Here is a 16,404-nt window from a genome sequence, read left to right as displayed (position 1 = left end):
ACCTTAAAAGAGTGACATATAATTGCAATTAATCCAGGCACAATGACACTGCTTTGCTAAAAATAGTGTCTACTAATAATTGCTTTGATCTCTCAAGATGATGCCTGGCCATGAACCTAGCTGGGGCTAGATGGGCAAAGGGTGTGCTGATAGCAGTACTGAGCCCCATCCTTCCACTCCACAAGGGGATGTGGACGTTGGGAGATGGGGGTGGGCAGAGGGGCAGGGAGGGGGCTCCTGTTAGAATCTCTGGCTGCATATGCTACATGTATAGAGCGACCATCTAATTCATTTCCTAAACTGGGACACTTTTGAGCGTATGCTATTAAAAATGACTAATCTTTAGTAATCATGGCAAAATAACAAGCATAAACTGGACTCACTGATGTATTGTCACCCTGTGCATGGACTGTACTTAAGTGTCTGGGAACCTTTGATTAGTGGAGCACTTTTACATTCATTATCTGATCTTTTTTACAACAAACCTGGAAGGAAGATAGACATTTTGCTCTTGTTTAATAGATGTTAAAAAATTTTGCTCTCATTTAATAGATGTTAAAGACAGCGATGGAACCACATGGTCCGGCTCTAGTCTTTGGCTTGGCTTCTTTGATGGCTGACCTCATGTGGGGAGAAGACACAGATCAGGCAGTTTTGTGTCTGTGGAAACAAAGGGAGTATAGAGGGAGAGACCAGCAAACCTGGCTTTTGCAGAAGAGGAATCAGCATACACATGCATGGGAAGCTCTCAGCAGGACTCTGCCCAAGACTTCTCCAATCCTAGGCTTAGAATTAGAGGGCCTGAGGTTAAAGTTTAGCTTCTGTAGTTCTTAGCTGGTTAAAAATGTGTGATTACTTTGTGCTTCAGTTCTCCCATTTTTCAAGTGGATTTTTTTTTTTGTTAGGTATATGTGAGATCCTATATGCAAATGGACAGCTAGATAGATCCAGGGCCTGCTAGATTGCAGGTCCTCAGCAAATGCTTGGAAGTTTGAGTCTGGAAAGAATTCTGGGAAGCAGTGCCCTTCAGGGGAATCCATGGGGATCCCCCTTGAAATAAGTTTAACTGGGACTAATGAGGGGGGCTTGAGTGCTTGCCTTGGATTGGGGCTTCCTCAAATTCTTGGAGGATAGAAGTGGATAAAATGGATAAGAGGAGGCATTGAGAGACTCTTTCCCCCAGGCTGTGGATGATCTACTGTGGTTAGGCTGGGGACACCTTCATGCCTTGTGATTCTGATTTCCTGGTTTTATAACTTTATTTCACAATGAGTAGTTAGTTATTATCCACAGTGACTGTAGAATTTTGAGCAACAAGGTCATAGGCCACCAAAATAGAGAACTTGTTTGTTTAGTCTTCTTCCTCATTACACGTCCTGGACAACCACATACTAATAGGACACGGGGCACCCCTTTCTCCTTTGGCCCACACAGCTTTGTTAAGCCTGGTATCAACATGTATAATTGGAGCCCTCATCCTCTTCATGGCAAATTTCCAGGTCTTTGAGTACTCGTGAGACAAGTACTTTTCCTTCTCTTCCTCCTCTTCCTTCTCTTCTTCCTCTTCTTTGCTCTGGTACTGAAGTTTGAACTCAGGATTCTGAGACTGCTGGTGTTCTACCACTTAGGCCACACTGCCAGCCTCCAAGTGACAACCTCTTGACATGCACTTTGTGGATGTACTTGTAAGTGTTCCTGTATTCTTGGTTCAGTACCTTGTTGACAGCAGAATAGCCCTTCTTTTCATCATGCTTCTGTGAGAGAGCCATTCATTCGTCAGGGCCCAAGTTGGAAAGGAAGAGCACCAGGGACTGTCAGAGGAAAGCCACCACCTTGCAACATCTTGAAGCTCTGCACAGGCCAACAGCCACATGGCCAGTGACCCTGGCTTTCTTCTGGGCCCTCAGATAAACTTGTTTGGACCTGGGAAGGTGACATGGCTCATACATTACCGTTGCTGGCATTGACGGCACTCAAAGCACAAAGTAGGCAGGTTGGCAACAGTTGGTACTAGGGAGAGGGAGAGAGAGGGAGGGAAAAGGAAAGGAAGAAGGGCAGAGAATGAGGGAGGGAGGGAGAAAGGCAGGAAGGGAGGGAAGGAGAGAGAGTTATAAGAGTACCATGTTTGGCCTATTAATAGCCTGTGTTTGGTCTCCACCACTTCTATCAACATCATCCATCACATCCAAACAATTGAAAAGCCTGAGCCAAATGGTTATGAGTTAACAACTCATGGCTGTGCTGAGTTTCTGGAAAACAGTATTTCCACTTCTTACGCAGTGCCGAAATGCCAATTGTTCCATGCCAACTGGTTATTTTTTTCCAGACCATTTCCCTTTATTTATGTTTAGGCTTTTGTATTTTTAACTGAAAGGAAGATGGAGAACCTGGAGCAGGTAATTGTTATTTTTCCTGATATGCCCTTGAATGAGCCATAGGAGGAAACATTCCTTCTCCAACCTGAAGTCAGAATTTGCAGAGGCTGGAGAGAGGAGTAAGGTGGGGCCTAGCACTTTCTGGAGCATTCAAGCTGGTGGCAGGAAGGACAGGGGCCGAGGAACAATACTAGCTCAACCCTTTCTCTGATGTTGGGTGTGGGTTAAGCCCCTCTCTGGGCCTCAGTTTCCTTTGCTGGAAAGTAGGAGAGTTGGATGAAGTGGCAGCTCAGCTTTCTGGGTGGAGGATTCACCGCTTCACGTTTGTTGGCAAGGTTGTGGGTGTCGAAGTGGAAGGAAGAGGCTGCTGCCCCCAGAATGCAAGAAACTCCCAGAAGCCTGCAAACATGGACAGGGCTGTTCTTTATCTGGGAAACTCCAAAGCAGCCTTCCGAGACGTCTGTGGAGCCTGCCAGGCGGTTGTTTTTCCTCACCATATGTGATTTCTGGGTGTCTTAAAAATTTTCATTTGGCCCAAACATTGTTGGGCTTGGGGAATGATTCTTCCTAGCATGAAGATGGAAATGGGTTTGCCTCTGGGCACCAGGTCGGGAGTGGTAAGGTTTCTGCAGGCAGGTTGGAAGGTACCTTTGGGACCCTGCTATTGTTTCTGCCACTGCTGAAGCTTCTGCTGAGACTTGAAGTGGGACTGGAGGGAGGGTAGAGAGTGAGGAGAAGGAGTGATGGAGCCCAGAGGTACAGGGCGGAGAGCAATCTGTAGGCCTTGCTGTGTCATTAACACTAACACGTGTTGTTGTAGCTATCAGGTAATGAAAATAAACTGTTATTTCAAATTGTAGCCACCTAGAGATGAATTTATCTGGTTCCTTTGAGTTGTTTGGCTGCATATTCTGCAGAGAATTTGGGAATAGGTGTGTGGTTGGGCAGGATAGGGAGGTAGGGGTAAGGGGTTGGGACACGTTGGTCATCCTGTTCTAGGCTAGCCAAGATCCCAGTTTATCAGGGGGCACAGTTTTCTGCAGAGCCAAGTGACTTATTGCTGTTTTATTGGTTTGGAGGGGCCAGAAAACAAAACTTCACAGCAAACCATCCAGAAAGAAAGGGAATTTATTTCAAATAGTCTAGAACATTTAAGATGGGGCTTCTGCAATCTAGAGCCCATGGCTCCGCAGAAGGAGCTGTGTGTGTTTGTACACTTTCAGCAGGACTGGACTATGCTTGGAGGATAGAACAAGGCTAAGTGGGTCACTGTAACTCTGTACTCCAGGCTGATAAGATAGATATTGAAGCTGGGAGTTAGTGACTTATGACTGTAATCCTAGCTACTAAGGAGGACTGGGATCTAAGGATCTCAGCACCAAGGATGAAGGTACCCAGGTCCTGGGTTTAAGCCCCAGTGTACGTATACACACACACACACACACACACACACACACACACACACACACACACACGCACGCATGCACGCACGCACACACACGTATAGATATTGGAACTCAGATAAGAGGTCTTCAGCATGTACCTAAGATGAAAGTGAGATATGGAGACCTTTGGAATGATGCCAGGCAGAGGTTTTTACTCACCACAGCTGGGGAAGCCTACAGAGATTTCTAACACTATGGGAGTCATGTAGTTGGCTGACTCACTAACACCGTATGAGCAGAGAAGGGGGAAAGGCAATCAGGAGATGGTTCTGTGGCTAGGTGGCTAGGTGACAGGTTTGGAGGTGACTTCCAGCTATGGATCCAGGCTGTTTGAGAATAGGCAAATTCAGGGACTGTTGGAAACCCAAGGTGAGGCTTCCTGCCCTCCAAGCACAGATGTGGGTTCTGAGGTTTGCATTGACCTGGACTGCTCTGTGGTAGAAGCAAGCTAGCCTTGCTGGTGGCCTCCGAGTCCTCATGTAGGATGAGGCTGAGGGCACTTCTAGAACTCTCATTCTATGTGTGTGTGTGTGTGTGTGTGTGTGTGTGTGTGTGTGTGTACCCATCCTGGGCTTGGGTGCTGTCTCTGAGCATCTTTTGCTCAAGTCTAGCACTCTACCACTTGAACCACAATACTACCTCTGGCTTTTTCTGAGTAGTTTATTGGAGATAAGAGTCTCACAGACTTTCCTTCCCAGGCTGGCTTTGAACCATGTCTCTGCCTCCTGAGTAGCTAGGATTACAGGGCATGAGCCACTAGTGCCTGGCTTCATTCTGCATATTTATAAGTATGTGTCCCGCTGGTAAGGGCTTACCTGGTGAGAAAATTGGCCTATTGGTGCGCCACATATGATACCAAGGTTAGTAAGGGGCTTCATGAAGGCATTGCTTAGCCTTATTGCAAGCCAAGGACCAAAGGCAGATTTTGAAAAATGTCAGAGCCATCCAAGTCGAGTCTCTCAAGAGCTGCCTTGAGTGGAAATGGGTTCTTAGCCTCTGTTGGCAATTGAACAGAGACCATGCCAGGAATCTCACACAGAACTATTGAGTTTCATAGCTTTTTTTTTTTTTTTTGGTCGGTCATGGGGCTTCAACTCTGGGCCTGGGCGCTGTCCCTCAGCTCTTCAGCTCAAGGCTAGCACTCTACCACTTGAGCCACAGCGCCACTTCCAGTTTTTCTGCTTATGTGGTGCTAAGGAACAGAATCCAGGGCCTCATGCATGCAAAGCAAGAAGTCTACCACTGAGCCACCTTTCCAGCCCCGAGTTTCATAGCTTTTAAGTTTCCACCAACCCTAAGATTTAGGGATCATTGCTTGTATATATGGTACCTCAGGGTCACAGTTGCAATTTTGCCTTTTTTCTTTTGCCCCAAAGCAGTAGTTGTCACTTTGAGCCTTCACATTAGAAGTTAATGCCCAGGCCTCCCCTACAGTGGTTACTCTGAGGTGGGACCAAGGTCCCTTTGTTCTAGGACTTGGTGGGTTCAAATCCATTTTCATATTCTGTTGGGTAAGAAGACACCACCTTCTCTAGTTTAACTCTGCCTCTGATAGACTTCAAAACTCCATAATTGTACTTATTATCTCCATGGTGTATTATCACTTCCATGCTGTATTTATTATTTCACATGCATTTACCCAACAAACATTTACTAAGTGTCTGAAAGAGCAAACTTTTGGCTACCTTAGTAGAAGCAAGCATCAAATCAGCCAACCTTTAAAGGGGCCTCATCATGTGTCTATCTCCTCCCACACTTAGCACAGTGCCTGGAACATGGCAAGTGTGTAATAAAAATGTTTGATTGAATCTCATAGAATCCTTGTCAGGATTATGAACGGGGCTGAAAAAATGATAGGCAAGCATGGAGAGAATTCATGATATGCCAGGTCTCCCTTCTGCCCAGACCTTGTAACAAAAACCATAGCCTTAATTGGAATTATGCTGTGGCCTGAAGGGGTGACCCATACAACTTGATATTTTGGGACCGTGATCTCCCAAGTGACCTTTTCCTGCTTTCCTCAGGGTATGGTGCAGTGGGAGAGCCAGGCCCAGGAATGATGATTTCCTCTTAATTGATGTCCTGGTCATCATGCTGGCTTCAGTAAGCATTGCCAGGCCACCCTCTGCTCAGACCTGATTGTTCTTGTTATTAACGGCATGATGTCCCTCAGACATCAGTTTCTGTCTCTTTCTGAAGGTGACAAAGTAGAAGGCCATAGAAAAATGCCCCAGGCTGCAGTGACTTTATGAGTTTTACTTTGAGACCATTGGCTTCCTTCACTCACAGCATTTCCTGTCTTCCTTTCCCCATGCCAGACTAGACCTGGGCAAGACCTGAAGAGCAGGTACCCAGCCCTGACTCAGACTGTTCTCTGTCTATCATGCCACTAAGAAACCAGGTTTGATTTGGAGCCTGGTTAAGGAGTGGGTGTGATGGAATTAGTCTCACCCAGGAAGGCTGGACTCATGATCATCATGCCAGTTGCCATGAAATTCCTTCCATATCCACAGTCAGATCACCCAAGTTCAAATTTGGCCTCTACTTCCTTCTGTGGGGAAGTGATCAGCCCTCAGGCCTCAGAGCCTATGTTTTTAGTGGAGAGCCATGGGACTTCTTTGAGGCTCTGGACACAGTAAATGTAGCGCCTCACCCATGTAAGTGCACTATGTATGTTAGCTAGTTTTTTTTTTTTTTTTAATCATCACCCTTCAGTTTTCTTGAATTTGGAATAGATGTGTTTATCTGCTTGACATATCTCTAACTTTTGCTCTCTTCTTCCAAATATTCAATATTCTACTAATATTTATTGACCTATGTGCTGGATAATATTCCAGGCAAGGGACATAGAGGGACACAAATGAAATTTAGCAATCCTATTCTCTCAGGCTTTTATTCTAGCTGGGGGGACAGACAGGAAACAGCTTCATGGGTGACTAGGTTTAGATGTTGATAGGTGCTCTGGTCATCCCATTTCAGACCGAGCTAATAGGGGCAGACCTTAGGCACGGCCATTCTCAGGAAGGAGATGGGCCTCAGGGCAGTCCCGGGAAGTTCTTGGTGTTGGGATCCTATTTAGGCAAGTAACAGCTCCCTGCTGAGATAATGGCTGTAAGGACTTGGAGCAGAGATGGTGGCTGAGGAGGGCACAGGAGGTTGGGGCTCTGGGAAGCCATCTGCTCATGATACAGTTCAGAAGCCCTCCTGAGCTGGTCAGCTGCTGCATAACGGCCCTGCTGAGCCTAGAATGAGAGAAGAGTATGCGTGCTTTAGCCTCCACTGTCTGTGCTCCAAGCACTCCCCAGCCATGTGTATGTGGGGGTTGGTGATGGGGGAGAGCTTAGAGCAGAAGCTCTGTCTATGAGAGGGCCACATATAGAAGAGGTGATGGCAAAATTGGCTCTTTGTGGAAGGCACCCTTGACGCCACTTTCCCCTGTGGTAAGTATGGGGTTCTGCTGCCCCTTCAGGGCCACCTTCTTTCATTCTGGCCACACCTTGGTCAGTGGAGCTTAAAGAAACCACGTGTTTCTCATTCAGCCTGAACTTCCTGATCATCTCTCCCTGTTCTCCAGACTTTCCCACCTCCCCATTTGTTCACCTGGCTGTCTCTTCTTGACCTTGTGCAGGTTGCAGGATGAGTATGCAGGTGGGGTATTCAGGAGGGAGAAGCTGGGATAAAACTGTGAGAAAGTGGGGCTGGGAAGGTGGCTCAGTGGTAGAGTGCTTGCCTTGCATGCATGAGGCCCTGGGTTCGATTCTTCAGCACCACATAAGCAAACAGAAAAAAGCTGGAAGTGGCGCTGTGGCTCAAATGGTAGAGCGCTAGCCTTGAGCTGAAGAGCTGAGGGACAGCGCCCAGGCCCAGAGTTCAGGCCCCACAACCGGACCCCCCCCAAAAAACAAAAACCCCCCACAAAACTGTGAGAGAGATGATGGTGTAGAGGCCAGCCCTTGAGATGAGGTCCTGGGAATTCTGAGAAGAACTCAGTTAGGGGTAGAGGTGTGGGATGTGGGGGTATGGGGAGGGATTTCTAGTATTTTACAAGTGCCCAGCACATTTCCTGGGTGGAGAAGATGCTCAGTAAGTATGTGTTGCGTGGATAGATGAGCAAAGGAGTATTTAGGTCATTGCAAACCCAGACTCCCAAAGTGTCTTTGTGAAATGGCTTTGTAAATTATTGCCACCATAAAATGCTGATATTGGAGGAGTCACCAGCCTGTCTGGACTGAGGACCCGCTATTTCCTTACTTTCCATCTGTGTGGCATGAGTAAGGGTATTTGGCCTTTTTGTTGTGGGAAAAGAATGAGGTTTTTCATGTGCATTATCTCTTTCTTCCATGTATAAAGTAAAGGTTCCTCATTTGCAGAGAAGGAGCTAGAGACCCAAAGGGGCTAGGGACTGGTCTAGTGTCACATAGCTAATAACTGGAAAAAATGGATTTGAATTCTAGCCTTTCAATTTCAAATGTCATGATATTTAGAAAGAGATGGCAACGAAGTGAAGCTGTGGTTCAAGTGGTAGAGCACTAGCCTTGAGCAAAAAAGCTTAGAGACAGCAGCTCAGGCCCTGAGTTCAAGCCCCAGGACCAGCACGAAAAGGAAATAAGAGATGATGAAAATCTTTGTTAGCACCATGGCTAATGACAAGAGTCTCACCTTGGTCTATCAAAGAGAAGATAATATGAATGAGTTTTGTGGCTGACCCTGTCACACCTACAATTGCATCATGGAAAACTTCCTGGGGGTAGAGAATACCTTAAAAATGGCTTGGAATATCTCTATGATTGTGTGTGTGTGTGTGTGTGTGTGTGTGTGTGTGTGTTAGCCTGTATGCATCTAGTGCTATAAGCTGTCAGGCTGAGCTGAACTTCAGCTGAACTTAACTGGTCCCAGAGTCCTATTTTCCTTGAAGAGGAGACCTAGAATGAAGTGATTGTCCACGATGAGGCATGTATACAAGGAAGCTGCTGGTACCTGTAGCCAAGCCAAGGGCTTTGAATCTCTTCCAGAATATCCATACTGATAAAGCATCAGAGGTTTTGGAATGTCCAAACTGTCAGAAGCCCAGTGTGGCCCATCATCCCCTCCCCGTTGCTCCCTCCCCTCCCCGCCGCTCCCTCCCCCCCCCCAGGCCATATCCTTGCTGTCCCTGCTTGAAGGAGAACAGGATGCAGAGGGTCTTAGCGACCCCATGACTCCATTCTGATCTGTGAGTGGCCACAATTGGGCTTTCTTTTTGTACTTTTGATAGCAGCTAAGCTGGGGAATCACTCTGAGGAGGCTGGCAGGGCCAATGACTAGAATGAAATTAGGCAGCTCTGGGCCTAGAGAGAAGCCTGAACCAAGATCTGAATGTGAGGGTAAAAGATCAGAGGCGACATTGTGGGAAGGGTAGAATGAGAACAGTGCAGGAAGACAGCCAAGGCTTGCCTCAGGTGAAGAAGAGGAGCTGGGATCTCCCTAGAGAGCACAAACCAGGAATGCCACCTTCCCAGCCAGGGGAGGAGGGGCTGGCTTAATCTGCATAGCATTCATTAGCAAGAGTGTCTAATTAGGACAACCATTACAGAGGCACAGTATCAAGCCAGTGCTGAATATCAATCAATTTTGGAGCCTCTCCATGAAATTGAAGGAAAAGTTGACCTTATTAAACAGGAGAAGATTTCTAACTCAATTTATTTCCTAAATTGGATGCACAAAACAGGGTGATGTCAGAAAGACACATTAGACGTTAATTCAGGACATACAGACTAAATGTTATTGTCTGTCTCTTTGGGGGTCCCAGACAATGACAGAAATTATGAATGGACCTTCTCTCTCTCTCTCTCTCTGTATCATTTGGTTGGGGAAGATGCACACCCCTTTCTCTGTTATGCTCCTATTTTACTTTGGCTCAGTGGTCATCCATGGCTGCCTGCAAAGCATACTTTTCTCTTTTTTTCCCCAGTGTTCCAAACAATAAAATTCATTTAGAACCTCTAAGTCTCTGGGAAGATCTACTGTAATCATTACAATTCTGGCCTGTCTTTGGAAGCTACAAGGCAAGCCAGGAGAGCAATTTATACACTGGCTCAGAGGCCAGGGAACATACTCTATCACCGGGTGCATAGCCCTGGGAGAGGAAAGGTTGGAGCTGAATGGCTCTGAGAAGCAGTGCTGCAGAGATTGGAGGCCAGCAGGGCCCAGCCCAAGGAACAGCTTTGTGTAGAACCTGAAGGCACACAGGGCTGGGTGTAAAACCTGGCTTCTTTAAATTCTGACCTTCTCAGAGCCTCTTTTTTTTCCTCCTCTGTAGAATTGGGTTGATAGTAAGCTTTCTGCTTGGCATCTCCTATAGTAGTATCTGACTACAGATTGTTGTCATCAGTGAGAAGCCATGGGTCTGTGAAGAGCTGGTTATGGCCAAGAGCAGATTAAGGACTACATGAATGAGAGCATGGTGTGAGCATCTCCTAAGAGTTGTGATGAGCTCCTGGCCTGCTAGGAGCTTCCTCTGTAGCTTACTACGGATGTAGCCAGACTCTAATGGTATGAACTCTCTTATATGGGAGCCTCAGATATCTTAAGGGCAAGGGGGTGAGCATGGTTATTTCTGAAAATCTGACATATAGCTGAAGTCTGAATGAGTTGTATGTCTTTGGAAAAATCACTTCAGCAACTCTTCAATCCCCAGTCTTTTCATCAGTAAAATGGAGACTCTATGCCCTTGTGTGTGAGGTGAGGGTGTACTGTAAAATGTGTGAAGGGCCTATTCTAGGAGTTGGTATATCATCAGTGTTTGAAAAAGGCTTGGTAAAAGTAAAAATACTATTATGCAGTTTCAAGAAGCACTTATTGAGCACCTCTTGTACTTAGAGCACCATATAAGATTATAATTATATTATTTTATGAATTCAGATAGCCTGTGACTCAAATAAGGCAGTAAGTTGGTCTGAGGTACATGCGGCTCCCGCATCTAGCCTCAGGGTAACTAGAGAGCCCTGTCCCCACTTGGCAGGAATGTGTAATCTCCTGCTCTAAGTTGAGAACCATGGTTTTAAAAGCATGGGCATTGAGTAAATGAAATAGTATTTAAAACTCTGAAGAGAGTTTGAAATGGGACCTGTATTCCCATCATAAGGATGGCCTGGGTGCTCAAGCACATTCCTACAGCCAACTGTGACCGGGTACTCACCAGGACAGGTGTAAAGATGAATCATACCATCTGCATGGAACCTTCTTTCTAGCTTTGAAAAGTAAACCGACTTTTCAAATATTAAAATAGTATATTCTCTAACTGGGCACTCATGGCTCATTCCTGTAAGCTTAACTATTCAAGAGGCTGTGATTGGAGGATAATGGTTCAAAGCCAATCCTGGTATGCAAATTCAAGAGACTTATCTCCAATTAACCAGAAAAAGCAGGAAATGGAGGTGTGACTTTAGGTGGTAGAGTGTCATCTTTGAGGGAATAAGCCAAGTGAGAGCACGAGGCCCCAAATTTAAGCTCCAATACTGGTGAGTGTGCATGCATATGTGCACACATACACAAACATGCACACACACACACACACACACACACACACACACACACACACACACAGAGTTTCAACAAAGGAGACATAGTTCCTATGCATCTTGAATGCTAAGGATTATTCTGTGCTATTGAGCTGCTGAAAAGTTCTGCATCACAGGGGAGACAGGTTGACCAGTTGACACAGAACTCCCTCCTAATTCTGTGTCTGTTTTAGGGTCTCAGAGGGGAATGAATTGGGGGCACAGCAGGTGTGGCAGGCACCCCCTCATGTACTGTTTGGCAGCTAATTAGCCAGTCCTGTGTTACCACTATCACCCAAAGAATCGTATCAATTTCAAGCTTCAGTGGAATTCAGGCAGTGAAAAGAAAAAAAAGATAATTCAATATTTTTTAACAAATCAAAAACATTCCTGGTCCAACGAGACTTCTTTGACATGTTTTTCAGCTATTAAAAAGGGTGATGATTTATTATTATTTTTTTACTGACATGTAATGGAGAATGCAAGGAGATCTGTAATGTCTCAGAGCAGCCCTGCTGCTCTTGTGGACAGTTTGGTCTCCCCATGGGCTAGAACTAGCCAAGTAGGCTGCACAGGCCAAAACCAAGGATCAGGTGGGAGCTGCCTTTTAGAGGAAAAGTTTTGAGTTTTTGGACAAAAGGGAGAGGCTTAAAGGAGAGGAGACAGCATCTGGTCTTTTTCACTTTGTCTTCCTCTGAAAATGATGGAAATGGCCTTGGATTATTCTGATTTTAGCTTATTTCTGCCACAAGAAATAAATTCGAGGTTGACATGTACAGCTGATCCGCACTTCTTCCTGAGGTGGGCGTGATGCTCTCCAGATGCTTTCAGACCCCTTTGAGTAGGACCTTATGGTCATTTCTGGCTGGAAATCACCATGAGCTGTCCCCAGTTCATCTTTCTAGAAGATTCATCTTATCCTACAGCCTGAGCATTCCTAGCTCACTGCCTTTCCTCAGACCCAGCTAGGTCTTGGGATTGAGGCAGTACTTTAGGCATTATATAGGGTTTCCAAAGATAGACCCTTCTGAAGGGCCAACACTGTGTTCTGTTTAATTTGTGCCTATATTATGCCAGCAAACTGCCAGGATCCCATGAGACAATCCCAGAAAGTGTGTGATCAGGCTACCCTTCATTAAATGGGAGAACATGGAAGAGGTTAAGTTGGTTTATGTTGGGCTATGTGCTCTTTTTCCTCTTTTCCTTTTCTTGGTGCTAGAAACAGAGGCAGGACCTCTAGCTTGTCAGGAGATTGCTGCATCACTGAGCTATGCCCCCAGCCCTATACCATGTTTTTGGTGGTGCAGAATGGAGGCAATCTCCCATTTCTGGAAGATACCATATAGTGTAGAAAGTGAGAATTTATGTATATGCCAGACCTTGTCTGTATGTCTTACAGTATCCAATACACTGTAGGGTGTCTAATAGGTATTCAGCAAATAAAAAGTGGTTGAAATTGTTGTGAAAGAGAGAATGAATGAATAAAGGAGTTACTTCATCAGTTTTTCCTTATGTTCTAGTTCTGTACTGTGCTGACACAAAAAAAGACCTCAAATAATCACATCAAAGGAATGTTTGATGAGGATGATAGATGCCAGGAAAGCTGTTCTCATTCCAGCCGAGCTCATGGGCTTAGGTTGAGAGTGTGGACCTGGGTACCTGCAAGTCCTGGGTTCAAGGCTTACCCACTCTTCTCACTCCAGTGGCTAGTGTTTTGAACACCACTGTCTAACTCCACTTTCAGCACCTCTCCTGTCTGCAACAGGGCATGCCTCCCCAGCTCCACTGCAGGCTTCACTTGCAATTAATCATATCCTATCTTGGAAATGTCTTATATATATATATATATATATATATATATATATATATATATCCAGACATAATATCTTGTGTCTTTATGAGGTTGAGTATGGTCATTTGAAACAGTGATCAAATCAGGGAACTAAGCATTGCTGTCTCTCTTTGAACATCATACGTGTTCATGTGTTGAGAACTTCTACACTTTTTTTAGTTAGTTTGAAATGTACCATAAGCCATTATAACTCTAGGTACTCTGCTGTGCTAGAGAAAAACAGAACTAACTCCTCTTATCTAAGCATGTTTGGGTCCATTGTTGTTCTCAGCTGTCACTTAGGTCTATTTACGGATGTTTTGGGCTAGAGACTATGGGCAGTGCTCTAGGCAGGGAGGGCCAGAGGCCTTGGCTTTAAACTTGGGTAGAAGTCACTTACCCCTATGGGCCTCTACTTGTAATGTCCATAAAGTTGTAATAAAGGTCCAGGGCTTCTGTGAGGATTTCTGAGAACAAGTACGTAAAACTGCCTTATAAACTCGAAGATTCATTGTAGCAATTGCCCATTACCTGGTCACCCGCTTCCTAAGGGCAGTGGTGTTGTGTGTGTGTGTGTGGGGGGGGGTGGTTCTTAGGTGCTTTGCATCTGTTAGGACTTAGCACAGGGCTGCCATATAGCAATACTTGGAAATGCTGCCCAGATCTATGTGAATCAACAGCAATGATAAGCCAGTGCTCTTCAGAGCCAGGCATTGGCCTAGGCACTTTCCACATGCTAGCTCCTATCCGTTCACAGTGGCCCCATGAGATTGGTACTGCTGTGATCTCATGTGACACAGGAGGTAGCAGAGGACTGAGAGGCCTGGAATCACACAGCCGCTGCAGCATTTGGACCCAGTGATTGGCTTGAGAGCTTCTGTTCCTGAACACAGGACTCACTACAGGTTTTAAGCTACCCTGGGGCTGAAGGCTATAGTGAAGATTGTGTGACCACTCTCCTCCTCACCCCCGTCTCCCCAGGAAGGACCTCAGAACTTCCCTCACCTAGGACCTGAGTCTGCTCTATGCCGGCCCCTCTTCTCCCTCCAGTAGCTGCTGCCCTCGCCCCCTCCTCCACTTTCAGCCTAAGCCAGGAGATGGGAGCAGCTGCCAGGACTTTCTAATTCATTCCTGAAAGAACTCTGCATTGTCAGGATGGAAGGGACTTCAGAAATCCTCTGGTTCATGCTTGTTAAAAGAAAACAAAAACCCAAGCTGGCATCATTTGGATGCCCAAACCATATAATAGCTACAGAAAGAAAATTATGTTCACATGACTTATGAGCATGGAGGCAAAAAATGCTAACTAACACATCAGCAAACTGAATCTAGCCATGCATGTATAACAAACACATACATCATGCCCAAGGAGGGCTTGTCTTGAGAATACAAATATGATTTAACCCTCGAGAGCAGAGATTCAAAGAGGGCAGCTGCAGAGACAAAGCCAGCCCAGGGGTGGTCTAAGGTTTAGGCTAATTTTGTGTTCCATCTTGCACCCAGGAGCGGCCAGTGACAGTCCTTCTCCATTCCTATTTCACCTCCTTGTGCCACTATAGAGTCAAGTGAGATGCTCTTTTCCCAGCACTCCCTAACCCTCTTTCCATATCTCTTGCAGGATTCCATGTTTTCGTTGGCCCTGAAATGCCTTATCAGTCTATCCACCATCATCCTGCTGGGTTTGATCATCGCCTATCACACACGAGAAGTCCAGGTAGGTATTCCCAACATTTACAGTGGGCAAGGCCCTCTGTCTTGCTCTGGGTTGACAACCATCTACTCTCTACACCCAATTACATAGGAATTTTTTTTTTTTTTTTTTACCAGATACTGTCTAAGATCTAGGCTTTTTCTTTCTGTTTGGACACTCATGGAGGAAGACATTGCGGGTTAGCCCTGTGGCTTTAGAACAACTGAGACAGTATCTTCAGCTAGGCCCTCAGAGCAGACACTGCTTAATCATTGAGGAGAGGAGTTGTTTCTTCCCCTACTCCCAACACCCTTCCTGGGTAAGGAGCCTGTGCTTCTGAATGTGTGGACTCTACCACTGAGACACCAGTCTAGATAGAGTAGAAGTCTGATGTGGCGGAGGAGGCCTCTGTTTCTTGCTTCCTTGAGAGACTTGTCACCCAAAGAAATATTGGCTAAGCTTCTGGGTGCACTCCAGTTTGGCTGATGTAGGGAGGATGGTTTGACCTGGCTTTGGAGGAGCCTACATGAGTAAGCAGACCCAAGACATCTCATGACAGAGTGAGTCCCTGTCACCCAGCCCTCTGGGCTGATCTGCTTAATATAGACCAGAGTGGTCCAAAATAGCCAGATGTTTTTGCTCATGTGCTTGTGAATCTGGACAACACTCCAGTTCTTTGGCCAGAGAAGCAACGATCGATTCACATCTGGACAGCAGGCAAAAGATTGACAAAGACCAGCACTTGGAGTCAGAAAAACTGGAGTTGTGTCTTAGCATGACCTCGTCTCTTGGTGTGTCTTTCATGGGTGCTACTATCTTACCAGGTTTTGGGCTCTTCATCTGGAACCCGGAGGCTTTATTCTAATTTTGCTGGGCTGTTTATGAAGACAGAAAATGATTTGGGAGAGTAGTCTGTGAGATGCTATTCAACAACTTGGTTTCTCAGGATCTTTGGGGCAGTACATTGGCCTAGACGCTGTGTTGGTGCCTTGTGGTCTTAAAAGAGATTCTGCTTCTGGTTGGAGGCAAGAGCTGCTGTGACTGGACAGGACATAGAGGCTCTGGGTTGCTTGGTAGGGGTCCAGTCTGTCCGTGATCAGAGGCCGTTAATTGCAGACTGGAATCTCTAGCCTTAGAAGTCTCAGGTGCTTGAGGGCTGAGAGGCTAGGCTCCATCAGGTAGCTTCCTTCATGGAGTTCGAACTGAACAAAGCCGGCAGGACTTAACTGAGACCACTGTCCAGTAGGCCCCAGAAAAGAGCCAGGATATAAGTGAAGTCTTCAGACCCCACCTAGAGCCAGCTGTAGGACTCAAGCTGTAGGACTCAGCCTCTGGGAGTCCTCATCTGTAGGGAGGCTGTATTGCTAGGGATCAATCTGATCTGTGTGAGAAGGTGACACAGAGACCAAACAGAATAGGCGGAATCCGGGGCTGGGAAGGTGGCTCAGTGGTAGAGCGCTTGCCTTGCATGCTCAAGGCCCTGGGTTTGATTCCTCAGCACCACATAAGCAAAAAGAAAAAAGCC

At 46.0% G+C, this 16,404-nt stretch overlaps 1 protein-coding gene across 2 annotated transcripts in view; it reads left to right on the top strand.

The window, feature by feature from the left end:
• Kcnn3 (potassium channel, calcium activated intermediate/small conductance subfamily N alpha, member 3) overlaps nucleotides 1–16,404 on the top strand; it is a 153,274-nt gene that overhangs the window by 32,068 nt on the left and 104,802 nt on the right. For both annotated transcript variants that reach the window (XM_013015148.1, XM_013015147.1), the window contains exon 2: nucleotides 14,808–14,903. In XM_013015148.1, the coding sequence (XP_012870602.1) occupies nucleotides 14,808–14,903 (96 nt within the window). The remainder of the gene's footprint in view (nucleotides 1–14,807; nucleotides 14,904–16,404) is intronic.

The sequence above is a fragment of the Dipodomys ordii genome, unplaced genomic scaffold, assembly GCF_000151885.1.
Source record: "Dipodomys ordii isolate 6190 unplaced genomic scaffold, Dord_2.0 Scaffold26, whole genome shotgun sequence".
Lineage (NCBI taxonomy): Eukaryota > Metazoa > Chordata > Mammalia > Rodentia > Heteromyidae > Dipodomys > Dipodomys ordii.
This window is presented reverse-complemented; position numbering and strand designations above follow the sequence as displayed.